The 18,302-nt window shown below is 37.6% G+C and overlaps 1 protein-coding gene across 1 annotated transcript in view; it reads right to left on the reverse strand.

Moving 5' to 3' along the window:
• Positions 1–14,087, reverse strand: part of dapk1 (death-associated protein kinase 1) — a 111,870-nt gene extending 97,783 nt beyond the window's left edge. Inside the window, exons 1-2 of the mRNA XM_051690862.1 lie at positions 13,977–14,087; positions 13,207–13,371 (exon numbers count right to left, since the gene is read on the reverse strand). Of these exons, the coding sequence (XP_051546822.1) occupies positions 13,207–13,268 (62 nt within the window). The 5' untranslated portion in view covers positions 13,269–13,371; positions 13,977–14,087. The remainder of the gene's footprint in view (positions 1–13,206; positions 13,372–13,976) is intronic.
• Positions 14,088–18,302: the final 4,215 nt, after the last annotated feature.

The following is an 18,302-nucleotide window of genomic DNA, read 5'->3' on the forward strand; positions in this document are numbered from 1 at the left end:
TTTTTTTGTGGCAAGATTCTCATTAGCATCATGGTATTGGTAATTAGTTCTATGGAGCACGCTCTTCAATACTACACAATCAGGAGGCATGGTAAAGCACTGCCTCTTGAAGCTATAGCAAACTCCAGCAAAAATCTGCTTCTCCCCTTTCACACACACCGCCAGGGCAGACAGACACAAAGGGGAACCAATTAGTGGACTGGGAGCAGCCAAGCTTATAGTCGATTTAAGAGACTTCATGTAACAGAAGAATACAGAAAAAGATATCATTGCTGACTGAATTGTAAATTGAGATGAGCTCATTCTTCATTGGGTATTCTGATTCATCTTCACTTATATAGAGATAGTATTAGGGCTAAAGCTGATGCTTATCTTTTCTAAATGAGCTAGAAATTATCCATACTGCATGAGTTAGATAGGCAGGCTGCCTGTCTTGTGGAACACATGCATGTAAAGAGTTTTAGGGGTGCACCGATCAACCGGCCACCAATCTAAATCGGCCGATCTTCGACTTAAGTCTGTGATCGGCAATCGGCCTATCATGCCTATAATCAGGGACGATCCTTTTTGTAGCACACAGGGAATCACACACTCTAAAATTTGCTGGGTTAATTTTAGCCTAGTATGCTGGGTTGAGTCTGCTGGGTCATTTTGTTAACTTTGCTTGGTTAATGGTTGGGTCACTGTCACTCATTCACCATCATTCACCACAGCCAACCCAAGCTGCTGGGTCAAAATAACCCACTGCTGGCTTATCTGTGCCAAACTGGATAAAAACAGTTTTTCAACTGTCATTTTTGCCTCCTGTCCAGAGAAAACATCCTGAGAGGAAACTTCCTCAATAAAATTAAGGTTTGTATTCACTTGTATTCCTATCAGTCATTACTGTACAGACAGGAACAACTTCTGTTATCATTTTTGTTTTTAAAATGTACATATTTGTATTACAACATCGATGTAATACCAAGCTAGTTTGGCAGCTAATTTATTTAATATCTGTTATGGTCGCTGGCTTTGCTCAAATGCTGACAGAAACAATCTCTACACCCAGAGAGAGCGACGCATCATGTCAAGCGAGTGGTGTGACTACAGCTGCTTCAACATTTGATGAGAGCGTTCGAGTATGCTTCGCGTCGCGGCTGTAGTCGCGTCACCCGTTTGACAGGATGTGAAACTTCAATGTCCAACAGAGACACAAGGTAAAGCTCTTTTTCTTCAACATCACTTTATAAACATGAATATATTGTCATATATTGAACTGGAATGGACAGTCATACTAATACCAGCTGTCTTTCCACAGGTACCAGTGCACTGAGGTTGCTTCTTTTGCTTCTGCCACCTCATAAAGCGTAATATAACTGTTTTTCCATAGAGGTAAATTCTCTCATCATTTACTCACCCTCATGTTATACCAGATGTGCATGACTGACTTTCTTCTACAGAACACAAATAAGATTTTTAGAAGAATATTTCAGCTCTGTAGGTCCATACAATGCAAGTGAATGGTGATCAAAACTTTGAAGCTTCAAACAGCAGAAAAAGGCAGCATAAAAGTTATCCATAATACTCCTGTGGTTTAATCCATGTCTTTTGAAGTGATCCAGTTGGTTTTGGGTGATAACAAACCAAAATGGTAATCAATGTACATATTACCATTGCAGTCTCTAGGTACGATCATGATTTCAATCTCAATTACTCTTCCTAGCACAATCTAGCAGCTGTGCGCATGCATCAAGCAGTAGGAAGTGTAATCGAAGATATTGATATTACAGAAGCTATTGATTAAACCACTGTAATCTTATGTTATACTTTTATGCTGCCTTTTTCTGCTTTTTAGAGCTTCGAAATGCTGGCACCCTTTAACTTGTACTGTATGGACCAACAGACCTGATATTTTCTTCTAAAAATCTTAATTTGTGATCTGCAGAAAAAAATAATAATAATAAAGTCATACACATCTGGGATGGCATGACGACGGTGAGTAAATGATGAGAGATTTTTCATTTTTGGGTGAACTATCCCTTTAAATGTTTTATGAATTATGCATTTTTACTTATTATTATTTTTATTACTTTTTACTATTTTTACTTAAATTACTTTATGGATCTTAATGAATTTATAATATTTTATAATTTAAAATTTTTGTCCTCAAATAAAATTATTTCATATAAAATGTTCTTGTGTTTATTTCATTCTTATAAAATCTTATCATATACAGTATATATATATATTGGCTATACATAAAAAATATATTTTTCATTTTATCTTAAAGCAAAATCTCTATATACAGATTTATGTATAATAAACAAATTTATGAGGTAAAATTTACCCAGCATATTGTCAATTGAGCTAACATGTTGGGTTAAATGTACAACCCAGTTAGCTAGGTTAAAATGTGTAACCCAACTTGCTGGGTTAGTTTAACCCAACGTGTGTTCTGTCCAATATTTACCCAGTGCTGGGTTGCCAACTGGGTTATTTTTAAGCCAGCCAAATTTAGAGCACTTTCTCAGCCCTTGATGCATGACAATGTGGCCTCTGGACGGTGAATTGTTGGCAGTTCTAAGTATTCACGAATTTAAACTTTCAGACATGCTGTTATTCAGATGAATATGCAGGCTTGTTTTTAAAAATGTGTAAGAATTACATGTGTATAAATATTAATTTGCCCATTTTCTAGAGTCATTACAGTTGTAATTCACTGCACTGTGAGCACGGAGAGGATAAAGAGACTGCAAACGGGTATAAAAACTAATTAAACAACAAATAAACATGCAAATGCAAATCTGAGTATACGTGATGTAATGTGAGTCATGACAATCAGATGTTGTGTGGAGCGATAGAGACTGTTTGAGTGATCATGAGCACTTTCAGCTTCACTCCCTTCAATATGCTCACTCGTGGTGTCAATCAAACATGCGCGCTCTCCAGGTGCTCTCAATATCTCATCAGTCACTCATCCCAGCGCTATTCTGTGAGGATCCCAATTTAAATCAGATTAATGTTGGTCACATTACCACTAATAACAGATGTAAATGTTTAACCTTTACTAGCGGCACCGCGTCTTCATGCATTTGCTTAATAATTAGTGATTTGTGTTACGGCAAAACACCAAAGACAGTAAACAAATCCTAGATATTAATGATTTCTCACTAAAGAAGTTTTAAAGCCTGTAATGGATATACTTTGCTTATTTTTGAAAGTATCTCTGCTGTGTGTGATGCTCTCATGGTTTTTGGTTGCCAGTATGTCACAATGACCTTTTGATATTGACAACAGAACTATTCATAACTGTTTCAAAACAAATATAAGCAATTCACAATTAATGTAAATTTTGGTAATACTTTATAAAAAGGTTTCGTTTCTTTAACATTAGTTAATGCATTAGGTACCATGAACAAACAATGAACAATATATATTTTTACAGCATTAATTAATCATAATGTTAGTTAATAAAAATACAATTGTTCATTTTTAGTTCATGTTAGTTCATAGTGCATTAATGTTAAAGAGCACCTATTATGGCTTTTCAAATATTTCCTTTAATGTAGTGTGTTATATAGCTGTTTGTGAATGTAAAAAATCTGCAAAGTTTCAAAAATCAAAGTGCACAACAAATGGAGTTATTGACTCCCAAAAGAAAGAACCGATTCTGAACACCTGCAACGAGTCGTTAGTAATTCCAGACTTGCTTCCTGTACTAACCTACATAATTTGGTAACAAAAAACCCACCTCTGGTCTTCACTGGCTGCTCGCAAACAGCTTTGACCCGCCCTCAAACACTACACTAAGCGGTAGACCAATCGCAACAGACTGGGACATTTGACCAATCAGAGCAGAGTAGGCTCTCTGAAAGGAGGAGTTTAGAATGAATCCTTTAGAACGGATCATTGAACAAGTCGTTTTTGACACTGGGGAAAAAAAGGTAATGCTGCAATTTAAATTATTAGCAAATTAAAGTGTTTTTTGACCTTGGATGCATGTAAATCTATTGTATGAGACCTTTAAAACAAAATTAGGCACGTTTAAAAACCATAATAGGTGCTCTTTAACTAATACAACTTTTGATTTTAAAAATGTATTAGTATATGTTGTAATTAACATTAAGTTCATTAGTTCATGTTAACTACAGTAATGTTGTTAAATATTGTTAACAAATGGAACCTTTTTGTAAAGTGTTACTGTAATTTTACTGTGTGGGACATAAACATTTTACTGCACAATATATCTTGCAAAAGTGTGGCAAAGGGCATTTTTTAAAAATCAGTATCGGGCAATCTTAGTGTAAATAAATAAATAAAAATCGGAGATCGGTATCGGCCTCAAATTTCCTGATTGGTGCACCACTAAACAGTTTTCATTTTTTTTCTCTGTTTCATTTATCTGAAAACTGTTTGCAAGAATAATGTCATCTATGAGAATGCTGAAAATGATCTCTGATCATTTCAGGAGGTGCTGTGAGTTTAGTTTGCTTTATTTCCACACACCAGTTAGCGGTTAACATGCATTCCGAACACAATTCTGCAGCTTCAGTAATATATATATATATATATATATATATATATATATCTTTGTAATAAAGAAACAAATTGATTAAATCATAAAATAATACAAGACACATTAAAATTGAACCTAAAATTGAGTTCTAATTTATTTTCTTTAGGCAGCATTAACTGTTTTACCAAAACACAATACAAACACAAATTTGATAAGAACAAACATTTGGCAGCATTATTTTGGGAACACAAGGGAATTTATTATTATATTTATTATTAAGGTTATTATTATTACAACCCCAATTCCAAAAAAGTTGTGACAGTATGAAAAATGCTAATAAAAACAAAAAGTAGAGATTTGTAAATCATATTCACCCTTTGCTAAATTGAAAACACTACAACTAAACATTATATGATGTTTTACTTTGTGAATTATATTGTTTTTTTTTTATTTTGTTTAATGTACAGTAATTTCAAATCAGATGATTGCAACATGCTCCAAAAAAGTTGAGACTGGGGCAATTTAAGACTAATAACAATGACAAGGCAATGTGAAACAGGAAATGTTAAACAGGTGAGGCAATCGTGTCATAGTATATAAGGAGCCTTCAAAAACAGCCTAGTCCTTCAAGAGCAAGGATCATTCGAGACTTGCCAATTTGCCTATAGATGCTTCAGCAAATAATCCAGCACTTTGAGAACAATGTTCTCCAAAGACAAATTGGAAGGATTTTGGGCATTTCACCCTCTACAGTGCACAATATAGTTAAAAGATTCAAGGAATCTGGTCAAATCTCGGTGCGTAAAGGGCAAGACGAAAACCACTTCTGAATGCGCGTGAAAACATATTTATCTAAAATTTCGAGAATAAAATCATAATATTTTGAGAATATAGCCAAAATTTCGAGAATAAAGTCATAGCATTACGAGATTAAAGTCGTAATATTTTGAGAATAAAGTCAATATTCAGAGAATAAAGTTGTAGCATTATGAGACTAAAGTCTGAATATTTTGAGAATAAAGCCAAAATTATGAGAAACAGCGCATCATCACAACAATAGAATGCCGAGCCAGCAGCTTCATCAATGCAAGAAATGGATGTGGTTGATTTAGTTAAATCATACTTTAGTTTAGGATTTAGCAACAAAGAAATCCTTTGTCATCTTTTAGCACATCAGCACAAAGTTATTGTTGGGATTCAGACATTGCAGCAGTTATGTAGAAATTTAATTTATTCAGGAGAAAGAACCAGATAGACGTTCATGCAATCCCACTCGGCGTGTGTGATGCTTGGGCTGGGTTTCCTGAAGCTCTAAGTTGAATGTTAGTAGCACTTAAATTGTACTAACTACAGAATGTTTCCCAAAAGCATTGTTATCTAAGTAGCACATAAAATGTTCGTAAATTAACTAGAGCTATGAACCGCTCTTAAGTCCATTAAGTGCAACTACACGTATTGTTCTCATATCTTTCAAAGTATATCAGATACAAAGGGACAGTTAATAAATTATATTAATATATTTTGATCATTGGAAAGCCACTGTACACCGTTTCAGAGCATTAAAAATGTTGAAAAAAATCGCACTGAAATCAATAGGCAGTCTCCGCAGTCTATGCATGAGACGTAGGTGTAAATTAGGTCTAAAGATAGATCTAAATTTACATGACACATAATCCAGTATAAAGTTTTATTGGGCTTCTTTGACAAGCATAACTGTAATGGCAACAGAAAGATGTTCTTATTGAACAGATTTGCTTAGAAGACAATGTGAGTAATATGACCCTGCAGTTTAAAACTTAAATAGGCCAAAATAAATAATTAAAATATGGTTAACAGAGGCAATTCATTCTCTCTCTTCTTCCTCCCTCCAATGGATGATTCAAATAGTCCTAGGCTGTTTACATGGCAGTCACAAACTGCATGGCAGGCTACACGTGCACAGTAACGCTGGGCGATTTGAAAGAAATATATTCATGATATTTTTCACAAAAAAAATATATCACCATATCCGATTACATCGTCAACAACCCAACCCCCCAGCCGAGGGATCGGTGAATATACTTGCTTTATTGGTTTTGCTTTAAAATTTATATTTCATGTACTGTAACACGAAAAACTTAAACCAAAGATATTTCTAAATTCAAATTACACTTCAAACGAAAACGCTATAAGAATAATGAAATGGTCAAAAACAACAACAACAACAAAAAAAAAATAATTTGAATATAAGCACCCTTCTTTTTGCCATCACGTAAGTATCTGTCTCCATCAGGTGGAAAATGACTAATACAAATTAAGATCTTAAGACAATTATAAATGTAAACATAATAATGATAATAATTAAAATATAAATACATTTTAGGTTCAACGTGAACTTTAGGTTGTATACAAATCTGCTTTATAAAGTGAACCTGCCGCTTTACGTGTGTTCCACGAGACACGCTCCTGCTCCACTCCCCTGAACAAACAGCACATCAGAGATGCGCATCGACGGCTTTTTTGTTGTCTGTTCTTCTAAATATATTAAAGTGTGTATCTTCAAGCGCGTGTCTTTGTGTCCATAGTTCAGCCTACTGATGTCCGTCGTTTTAATCCTGTTCTTTGCGCATCTGTTCAGGTCCCAGCCAAAGAAACAAAACTTTAGGCTACGTGAGAGCCCCTTATGATGCACATCGCGTACATTCATATTTTTTCACATTTTTTGCGTCACTTTCATTCATTTCTATGAAGTTGAAAATTAATACATTTGAAACCCCACCTTACTAAAGCCATCATTATTTCTGCAATCAAATTCTGTAACAGTTAATAAATTTGGCACCTCGACAAGGTTACAGACAACTTCCATTTTTTCAGTATTTCCATGTTATTTTCATTTTGAGAAGACAAAGTCCTGGACATATTTTGACCAAAGTTTCAGCACCTTTGGACCGGACAGCTCCCGTAACGAAGCACTTACCTTCTACTTTATAACAAACAATCTATGTGCTGGTTGGGGAGACAGATGTTACTCCATCTTAAAATAATGAGCAACATTCGATAAGATGATCGTAAACTCTTTAAGCTGCAATATTATTGGGAAACCCAGCCATTGTCATTCCTTTTTGTGCAAAGACGCCTCCTTTCTATGTAAATTAGGCTCATTGTAGATTGCGCTTCATTCACAAAAATTGCATAGCGCAGTTTAGATTGCGCTATTACCGCAAATAAAAGTAGGCAGTAAAATGAATTTTATTTAAAAGAGATGTTTTTGAACATTTTCAACCCATCATATCAGCAGTAATTCATCAAAAACTGATCAAATAATGGAGAAGAGCATTATAGCCTATATCCAGATGCGATGTGTAGTCGAGCACACTATTTCGGCATGTTTAAGAGATGATTTAGGTGTCTGGATCACAGTGAAGATGCACAGTCTCGGCAGGGTGTGTCAAATGCGGTTTGCGGCATCCTCCACTGCATAGTGCTCAGAATCGGCCTGCAAAATTCCAATTGCGCATACAATTTGCATTCTTGTCACGGTCCTGTCACTCTGTCAGTCTGGGTTTTTGTGTGACAGGACCGTGATTCATCGTCCGATGTCTCGTTTTCTGTCTCTGTGTGAGCACACAGGTTTGGTTGTTATTTCCCTGCCGTGTGCTCCTCTGTTGGTCTCATGTTTCATGTTCGGAGTATGGTGTCTAGATCCTGACTTCCCAGTCTGGTTTGGTTTCGGCTGGTGTCGGGATCCGGACACTCATGCTACTTGTTCTCTCTGTCTACTTGTATCAATCACAGCCAAACATAATTTTAACCAATTAGTAAAAGGCCCAACGAGGATAACTCGAACAAGTAAAACTCTTATTGATCTTACCTTTACAAATAAACCTGAACGGGTAATAAAAACATATAATCTGCTGACAGGTTTGTCTGATCATCATATGACCCTGCTTGTTAGAAAACGAACAAAAACTGCACAGTCGTTTTATCAGACTTCTAAACCAGGGTCAGTAGGCATCCCAAAGAGTAAAACTACACAATTTGAAAACGATATAAAAAAATATTAATTGGAATAATGTTTTACAAATTAATGATTTGGATAGAAATTGTGAAACTGTGATGAAAGCCATTGAAAAAGTTATTAAAAGTTATATAACTGTTGAAATGTAGTCAACAACATGCATCTCTACCATGGTTAAACTCTGACATCCATCAATTAATGAAAAGGTCTGTGCTTACAAAAACACAAACAGATATCTTCAGTTTTGAATCTTTAAGAAATAAAGTAGTTAGTGAATTGCAAAAGGCAAAGACTGCTTATTTTAATCAACTGATTGCTGAATCGGGAGGAAATAGCTCATCTCATTGGAAGCACATTAGCAAACTTACTAAACAAGAATGCAAACAAAGAAAATCATTATTGGAGTTGAATATAAATGGAAGAATTAACTGATAGCACTGAAATTGCAAATTAATTTAATATATATTTTATTTAATTGGTAGAAGAACTCGCTATAAATTTTAAACCAGTAAAATTACCACAATATATAATAAAAGACAAACCCTTGTCCTTTTATATTTCTGAGGTTGAACAAGATAAACTACTTTCAGACAGTGTTTTGTAAGCAGGGTCATCGTAGATACCTTTAACAAAATGCAATTAATTCATTGGCTAATGTCAATAGTAGGACTGGCAACTTTTTGGCATAACCCTGGGCTAAACCTAACTAATCATCACTAGTCATGAAGTTGTCATAGTGAGACCATATTGTTCAAATGTTTTGTCCTAATTGCTATTCAAATATTCTTGAATATGTAAAGGATAAAAAAAATTTACAAAATCATCTGTGATGTGTCCTTTACATGTTAAACAATTGACATTAAATAAAAATTGAATAATAATTTAAGCAGTGTGTCCTTCACATATTTGAATCAATGACAGCACAGACACCAAATCCTCAAGACAAACAAACATTTGAAAGAATTAAGCCTATTTGAAACAGATGTCCTCAATTAAACATATAAATGACAAGAGATTACCAAAAAATACATAAATAAAAGGTCAGATTCATGCATATTCAAAATTAATACATGTAAATGGTGATCAATTAAAACCTGCCCAGACAGCAGCATGTAATCAATCCTCATGAATATACAGATCGAGGAACAGTATTTTCCAAATGACCAATCTAATAATAATCTAATCTAACAGACACAATTAGTATGTGTAATATAATATTGCTTTCTTCCTTCTCTAATAGAAGCAGTTTAATTCAGCAACAACTGGAGTGAACTAGTCTGCTACACAGTCATTAGAACAGGGCTGAATAAACATAGCCATAAACTTAAGACTGCATCTAACAATTAGCCTAGTTTGACTAACTAAAGAGAAAGCCTCTTGCGCAAAACAAGCTCACAGTTGTCTTTAGTAAGACACTTTAATTCGCACTGCATTGTGTGAAAAGAAAGACACGGAATTACTTAAAAAAAATGGGTCAACAGTGGGCACTCACAGTTTCCCTTTGCTGAAAATATTTGCTTATTAGAAGAATAAAATGCTTTGAAATCGATTCTAATGAACAAATTTAGTGATCATAACCCAAATAATAAAAAAACACAAGAAATATTGTTACCAACGTAGAAGTTAAAGTCTTCTTCAAAGTCTCAACTCAAGCCCCTTTTAGCCCTCAAATGAAGCCCCCACAAAAATACATTTTGACTCGTCCCTCTTTTTCTTTAAAAAAAGCAAAAATCTGGGTTCCAGTGAGGCACTTGCAATGGAAGTTCAATTTTTGAACGTTAAAATACTCACTGTTTCAAAAGTATAGCCACAAGACATAAACAATATGCATGTAAACGTTATTTTAGTGTGATTGCTAACCTTTTCTGTGTAAAGTTATAACCAATGTTACAACCTTGTTACCATGACGATGTAATGTCAAAAAATTCCAAAATCCTAAAACAACTGTAAAAATTACAATTTAAACAAATTTACAGCTCAAATAATCCACAAGTTTTAACAGAAGAATTAATGCAAGTGCTTTTATAAAATTATAAGCTTCACATTTCTGTTTAAACCCTCCAAAAATTGTCCCCATTCACTTCCACTGTAACTGAAGTGCCTCACTGTTACCTCGATTTTTGCTTCTTTTTTTTGTTTTCTTTTTTTTCAAGAAGGATGAGTCTAAATTAGTTTTTGTGGTAATCAACATTATGCCACAAATGCTGTTAATTGAGCTTAACTTGTATTGAACCCGGAACATTCCTTTAAATTAGAGCGATCTAAGTTTTTATGACTTGACTGAAAAAGTTATGACCAAAACTTTACACAACCAACTTGTAAGATTAGTCTAAAACAGTTTTATTCAACTGGCTCTGAAAATGGCTTAAGGAGTCAATTATGCAATCAAAATAACTGAGAGATGCTGATGTCCCTCAGGAACCAATGGCAAGAACATTATTTTGAAATCCCCTCAGTATGTTGCATTATGCAACTGATTTAACAAAAGCAATGTTTCGGAATCCTATGCACTGTTATGTGAGAACTAACACAAATGATTTCTCTTCAATACAATAGAGCCCGATTTCCAACAACCCACACAAGGAGCAGACTCATCCTTAGGTGCGTGCGTGGTGATTTATCGCCCACACGCAGAACAGTCAATGGGAAACCAAGAATATGCATTCTCATGAAAACCAGTTCAAAAGACACATCCATCTTCTGTCCACCAATGATAAAATATTACACATAATATTACTCAACTGATATTTTCAGAGCCAAAGCACCAGCACTAACCCACTGCATTAATGCAGTGTCTAAGTGAACCGATCGAGAAGTTGAGATACCCGGCAACATCAAATCAATTAGATCAAACAGACTGGATGTCTATAACAGCCAAATTATAAAGCAGAAATGTATTTGTCAGTGAGTCACAGCATAGCAGACTAACCCAATTTGTCTTGATCATGAGGGGAATATCAACTCCCAGAAGAGAAATCTACACACTGGACCTTCACAGCCATCTGAACCCCATCAGTCAATAAGTGCAATAACAAATAGGAATGTATGAAGATTCGCCTCACTGTAAAAATTAAAAGATAACTACTCAAGGCACCATTTGGGGGTCCTCAGATGCCACACCGGCAGAACCCTCTGGAGACCCTCCAGACAACCTTTAAAGGAGCCTCAAATATCCTATTTATGTACTCAATGAACTTCAATATATATTTCAAGAGCCTGAAAGCCTTTCCATTATGATGGAACAGTCGACTATTCTTGAGGTGTCTTTACACAGCCGAGTTAAGGCTGCTCTGTGCCTGCTCAAAATTCTGTGTAAAGACACAATGGCGCATAAAAAGCCAGACTAAATTATGCCTGCTCTGACCCGACTCAGCCCCTAGTATCAAAGACAGTCCATTCTGCTTTGGTTCAGTGTAAATGAAATGCAGCATCAAAGAAACCTTAAAATTTGTTGTTGTCATAATAGAGCATATACAGTATTTCATAATTTACAGATTCATATTTAAAAGTATAATTTCATATTTAAAATATTAATCTCATAACATAATTTCTGCAATTGTAATTGCTGTGTAAATGCATTTATGCCACCTGTGTGCAGCATTAAACAGTCTGTGTAAATACACCTTAAAGGAATAGTTCATCCAAAAATGAAAATTCTCTCGTCATTTAATTACCATCATGACATCCCAGATGTGTGATTTTCTTTCTTCGGCAAAACACAAATGTAAATTTTTAGAAGAATATTTCAGCTCTGTAGGACTTCACAATGGAAGTGAATGGTGACCAAAATGATTAAGCTCCGAAAAGCACATCAAAGCAGCATAATAGCAATCTGTAAGACTCCAGTAGTTAAATTCATATTTTCAGAAGTGATGAGACAATTGTGGGTGAGAAACAGATCAATATAGTCCTTTTTTATTATAAATTATCCTCCCTGCCCAGTAGGTGGCGATATGCATGAAGAATGCACATAGCCAAAAACAAAAGAAGAAGAATGTGAAAGTGGAGTTTGACAGTAAAAAAGGACTTAAACATTGACCTGTTTCTCATCCACGCATCATTTCGCTTCTGAAGATATAGATTTAACCATTGAAGTCTTATGGGTTACTTTTATGCTGCCTTTATGTGACTTTTGGAGCTTCAAACTTTTGGCCACTTTTCACTTGCATTGTGAGGACCAACAGTGCTGAGATATTATTTTTAAAAAATTCATTTGTATTCATCAGAATAAAGATCTAAAGATCAAAATAAACATCTTGGATGACATGAGGGTGAGTAAATGAGAGAATTTTCATTTTTGAGTTAACTAACCCTTTAATGGCACTTCAGATGCAGCTTCTGTACCACCTTTGCAGTGTAAATATGGCTTTCTCTGTTTCTCAGAGAATGAAAGGTTGTCTGGAGGATCTTCAGATGATTTCACCAGTGTGACAGCTGAGAAACCCCAAAATGTGTCTCAAGTATCTTTTAATTTGAACAGTGAGTGACAGCCAAATGTGTTTTTTGTTGACATTCCAACAGCATTAAAAGCCTCTTTATTGTATTCAATTATCAATTAAGTCAAAATAAAATGTGCCTGCAAAAATTAATCCAACCTTACAAAAATAAATGAATAAACATATATATAGGTTTATATATAGATATATATATAGATATATATCATTTAAAAAATAACACTACATCGAAAAGCAATTTCAAGCCCATCACATACCTGCCGAGTTCGTCTCCAATCTCGTAATAATCCTCCACATTCTCCTGGTTGAACACAGTCATGGTGCTACTGGGCGCTTCCTTCTCTCCGGGGGAGGTTCCCAAATCAGCAGCCCATTTCTGTCAACCTAATGACAGTTTGCGGCGAACCCCTCTCATATTCGGTCTGGCGGAGAGAAAGAAAGACAGAAGGAGGAGTGAAGGGAACGCGCGTGAAAACCCAAACCATGCGTAAAAATGTTCAGCGTCTTTTTGACTCGTCTACGCTGGTTGTAAAAACGTCTTCTCTTCGGAGATCCTCACCAAACTCGCCGAATGCGCTAAGACGGATTTTAACTAGTGGGTGTAAAGTAATAAACACCACAAGGGAGCAAGTAATAGTGGTTTTGTTCGTATTGGCCGTCCATGGAAGCACTGAGAGCAAAGCAGCAGTCCACCGCGCGTGGCGTTGCCAAGTGAACACAGCGCTGCTTGATGTGTGTGTGCGCGCACGCGAGGGAACTGCTCTCGATCGTACGTAACCCCCGAATTCACCACGGCAAGAAAAGAGACAAGAGAAGCACTGAATCGCGTCAAAGAGCTAGTGTAGTGGTTGATACCTCGCTAAAATAACAATGTTTAATTACATGTACGTCTTCGCTTTGGGGTTTCATTTCATATCATTAAAGAAACCTGGCTGTATTCTTCAGTAATCACACAATACAAGTGTAGCAAGCGCTTTTAGCCGGAAAATGACTATTCCTTCGATAAAAGCAAACAAAAGTAGCTAACCTTTATATTTCCATCGTTGTCAGTGTCCAGGCAGCAAGTAAGGTCCAGTGTGAAACGATAAAACAGCATAGCCTTCAAGCGAGACATGGAAGTGTTGTGCTGCAGGAAATGGGAGGATTGTAACAATATTGAAGGTGCGGGGCTCTCGGGATAAAACATGTCTGTCTGAGGGGGCGCTGTAGAGCAATGCTCTTAATTGTAATTTTGGTCAAAAATTGTACAACTAGTTTTCTACAGGACAGTTAGTCTCTGGTGAAACAAATATAGTACAACTGAAAGCAATGTAATCCTGCCCGCTTCCTCACATTTGTAGGCAATTATAAACACACATTTCCATGAAAATCTGTGTACATCAACTGAAAAAAAAAAAAAGAAAGAAAAAAATGATTATAATTTAAAGTTCATATCTACTATTACAATGCTTAAAACCTCCATCAATTTTTAGAACACCTGAAAACGGTGAACTTTGGACTGGACTATGATTCATTACCACCATCTGCTGGTACAGATATGCATTGCGGTTGCTGCTGAGCTGCAGCAGGTGTTTAGTCTGAACAGAGGTTTTTTAAGTAAAATCAAGTTTGGTTTTAAGACTAGTTGAGAGACTTGGACACATTTGTAATGGTTCAGTTAAATCAGGAAGGGGACTCTCTCTCTCTCTCTCTCTCTCTCTCTCTCTCTCTCTCTCTCTCTCTCTCTCTGGAGTTTTGGGCTGCCTTTTATCTCCCTGCCTCTCTCTGTGAACATAGAAATCACAATTAGCAGCAATTCATAAGCAATTATACTTATGCAAATTTGGATTATAGTCCCAATAAGGAAAAATTTATAATGCAGCCAAGGACAAATTATGAGAAACAGAAATGATTAGTTCACCTCTGGAAACTTCTTGTCCGAGTAGTTCGTTCTTTTGTCACTGCATAGCGTATACGGCAGTCACGTGACAAAAGAATGAATGACTCGGACCAGAAGACTGGAGAGGTGAACTAATCATTTCTGTTTTCTGTGTGAGCAATGCATAGCGTATACGGCTGTCACGTGACAAAAGAACGAACGACTCGAGAGGTGAACTAATAACTTCTGTTTCTTGTACAGCGCCTATGCGGCGAACGATTCACTCTCTGAAACTACTCGTTCTTCTGAGTCATATAAAAGATTAGTTCAAAATGAACGACTCGTTCATGAACAACCCATCACTAGTGAAAACCCTTACCGTTTCCTCTCTCCTCAGACAAACGCTCGGCCATGCCCTTGCTCCTACATACACCCACCGCCCGTCTCAGTTCGGGGGAACAGCACGGAAGTTAGGGGAATGCAGAAGCGGCCGCCACAAAGTGCAGCTTTTACCTGCGTGAAAGCCATTTGGCATGGGCGCCTGCAGGATTTAATCTAAGGGGACGCACAGAAATCTGCCTAATAAACCTTATATTAAGGGGGGTCCGGGGGCATGCTCCCCCATGAGATTTTTTTTTATTGCAAAAAACAACACCAAAGTGTTCAGTTCTGGTGACTTTGAGATAAGCATTTGTTATATTTAGCATTATGAGTAGCATTCATGTATCTATTGGCTAAAGTATTTCTTCCAGTAAGGCCGTGTGTCCACCAAAGTGTTTTTTTCCTAAGGCCAGCGTATTTTTTCGATTTGTTTGCGCTTGCCGTTTTTTCTGGTTGCTGAGAGTTTAAAAATGTTCAACTTTGGGTAAAACACAGCGCTCGTCACTGTCACTTTTTACCACAAATACCACACTGACCAACCTTCACATCCTACTTGTACAACGACAATGGAGGAGAAGTTTGCTGGTCTCCGAGTATTTATCTCTTTACCAGATGACATTCCCGGAGTACCACAATATTAATATGAAAAATAATGCTTCAGCCTTCCCTTCATCCAGAGCAAGGGCCAGAGCAAGTCCTCTTCCTTGTGCCGACATTTTTACATTCAGTGCTTGTTGATAACAGATAATCATAGCAACCAAAGCATCTCAGCTGAAAAACGCTGCGCCTCCAAAGCGTTCTCAAGCGCTCCCAGCTGGGCGTTTTCAGAAGAGTGCCTGGCATTTTCAGCTGGCAAAAAACACTTTGGTGGACACACTGCCTAACCGTTCAGACAGACGCGTTTTCGCGCTAAAAGCAAAACGCACCACAACGAATAGAGCAGAACGCAGGTGTCTCAAGACTTCTCGAGATTTCTTTTTGACTTGACAAAGCTTTTAAAAATGCAGCACTCCCATGAGCGATGCTAAAAACCCAGTAAAACATGATGCAGTTGTCAAAATACATCCATCTAGTGAATGTTTACATGGAAAATGATTGAAAAACAGCGTGAGCGGACACAAAAAGACATTCAGTTTGAACGGCCCCTTGTTCTCATGACACAGCACTAGCTGAAGTTTCTCAAAGTTACCTCTCAAAAAGACAGCCTTTTGTTTCAGTTGATTGTAGGTAAATTTCCACTGCATCCAGTGCTGTTTGTTCTCGATTCAGTCTGTTTTGCAAGCCTGTTTGGCCAATTCACTGAAAAGAACCGACTAAATATTTCTCAGGTCAGTCGGAGCGCTCATGGTAGGCACAGTGCATACGGCCCTACAGCTGCAGGCACCACTGCCTGTTGGCACGGCTCCGTCCACTGGACCGGGGCTGGTGACATCCGAATAATTAGGCACAAACCTTCGATAATAGCCAGCCAGCCCCAGGAACTGTCTCACCTCCTTTTTGGTCTTGGATCTTTGGCATGTCGCAATTGCTGCGGTTTTATTAATTTGGGGGCACACTTGCCCATGACCCAAGTGAAACTCCAGATACCGTACCTCCACCCGCCCAGTTACGCACTTCTTCGGGTTTGCTGTGAGCCCAGCTTGCCAAAGTGACCTCAGAACCACCCACAGATGCTGCATGTGCCGCTGCCAATCATTACTATAAATAATGTTATCATCCAAATCAGCAGCGGCATACACAGCATGCAGTCTGAGGACTCTCAGACGAAGCTGGGGCCCCAAACAAACCGAATGGAAGGGTCACAAATTGGTGCAACATAAATGGTGTGGAGAAGGTCGTTTTCTCACGGGACATCGGTGTTAAGGGGATCTGCCAATATCCCTTTGTTAAATCCAGTGTCGAATAAAAGCGAGCTGTGCCCAACTGATCGAGCAGTTCGTTACTACGAGGCATTGGATATGCATAAAATTTCGACACCATGTTGACTTTCCTATAATCCACACAGAACCGGACCGAGCCATTGCTCTCAGGTACCAGAACTACCGGGCTGGCCCAATCACTGTGGTATTCTTCTGTTATCCCCAAATCGAGCATGGCCTTTATTTCTTCCCGTACTACCTGTTTTTTGTGTTTGGGTAACCGGTAGGGCCAACTGTGTACCACTATCCCGGGGGTTGTCTCGATGTAGTGTTTTATGAGACTCACCTCCAGACCGAGCTCCTCCCTCTCTGGAACTACCGTCGCCAAGGATACGGGGACCACCTCTATCCATGGTTTTGGTAGGTTGAGGTGGTGCCCCACCCCTATCCATACACACTACCTCATAATCAACTTCCCCAACTCGCTGTATGACCTCAATGGGCACTTGCCACTTTGCGAGTAATTTCGAGTTCGTTGTGGGAAGCAATACAAGTACTTTATCTCCCAGCGTAAACTCCTATAGCCGAGCTCCCCTATTATACAGCTGAGACTGAGGTTCTTGCGCCAGTTCCAAATTCTCCTGTGATAGTCGCCCCAGTGTGTGGAGTTTCGCTCTCAGGTCAAGAACATATTGAATTTCATTTTTGCTCTGTGAAGGTCCCTCCTCCCAATTTTCCTTCATGAAGTCTAACACGCCACGGGGCTTACGTCCATATAACAATTCAAACTGGGAAAACCCCGTGGAGGCTTGCAGGACCTCACGTACGGCAAATAACAGGGGTTCGAGCCATTTATCCCAATTCTGAGCATTTTCGTGCACAAATTTACGAATCATGCTTTTTAAGGTCTTATTAAATTGTTCGACCAAGCCATCCGTTTGTGGATGGTACACACTTGTCTGAATTGATTTAATACCAAAAAATTCATACAGCTCACGTAGTGTACACACAATTACTCACATGAAAGTAGTGCCCTGATCAGTGAAGATTTCTTTCTGAATCCCCACTCGGGAGATTTTTCTGAAGAATTTCTCCACAACACTACGTGCTGAGATGTTGCGCAAAGGCACTGCTTTGGGATATCGCGTTGCATAATCCACCAGGACTAACACAAATCGATGCCCGTGTGCTGTCCGTTCTAATGGCCTGACGAGGTCCATGCCAATTCGTTCGAAAGGAACCTCGATCAATGGAA

Source organism: Myxocyprinus asiaticus, chromosome 4 (assembly GCF_019703515.2).
Source record: "Myxocyprinus asiaticus isolate MX2 ecotype Aquarium Trade chromosome 4, UBuf_Myxa_2, whole genome shotgun sequence".
Lineage (NCBI taxonomy): Eukaryota > Metazoa > Chordata > Actinopteri > Cypriniformes > Catostomidae > Myxocyprinus > Myxocyprinus asiaticus.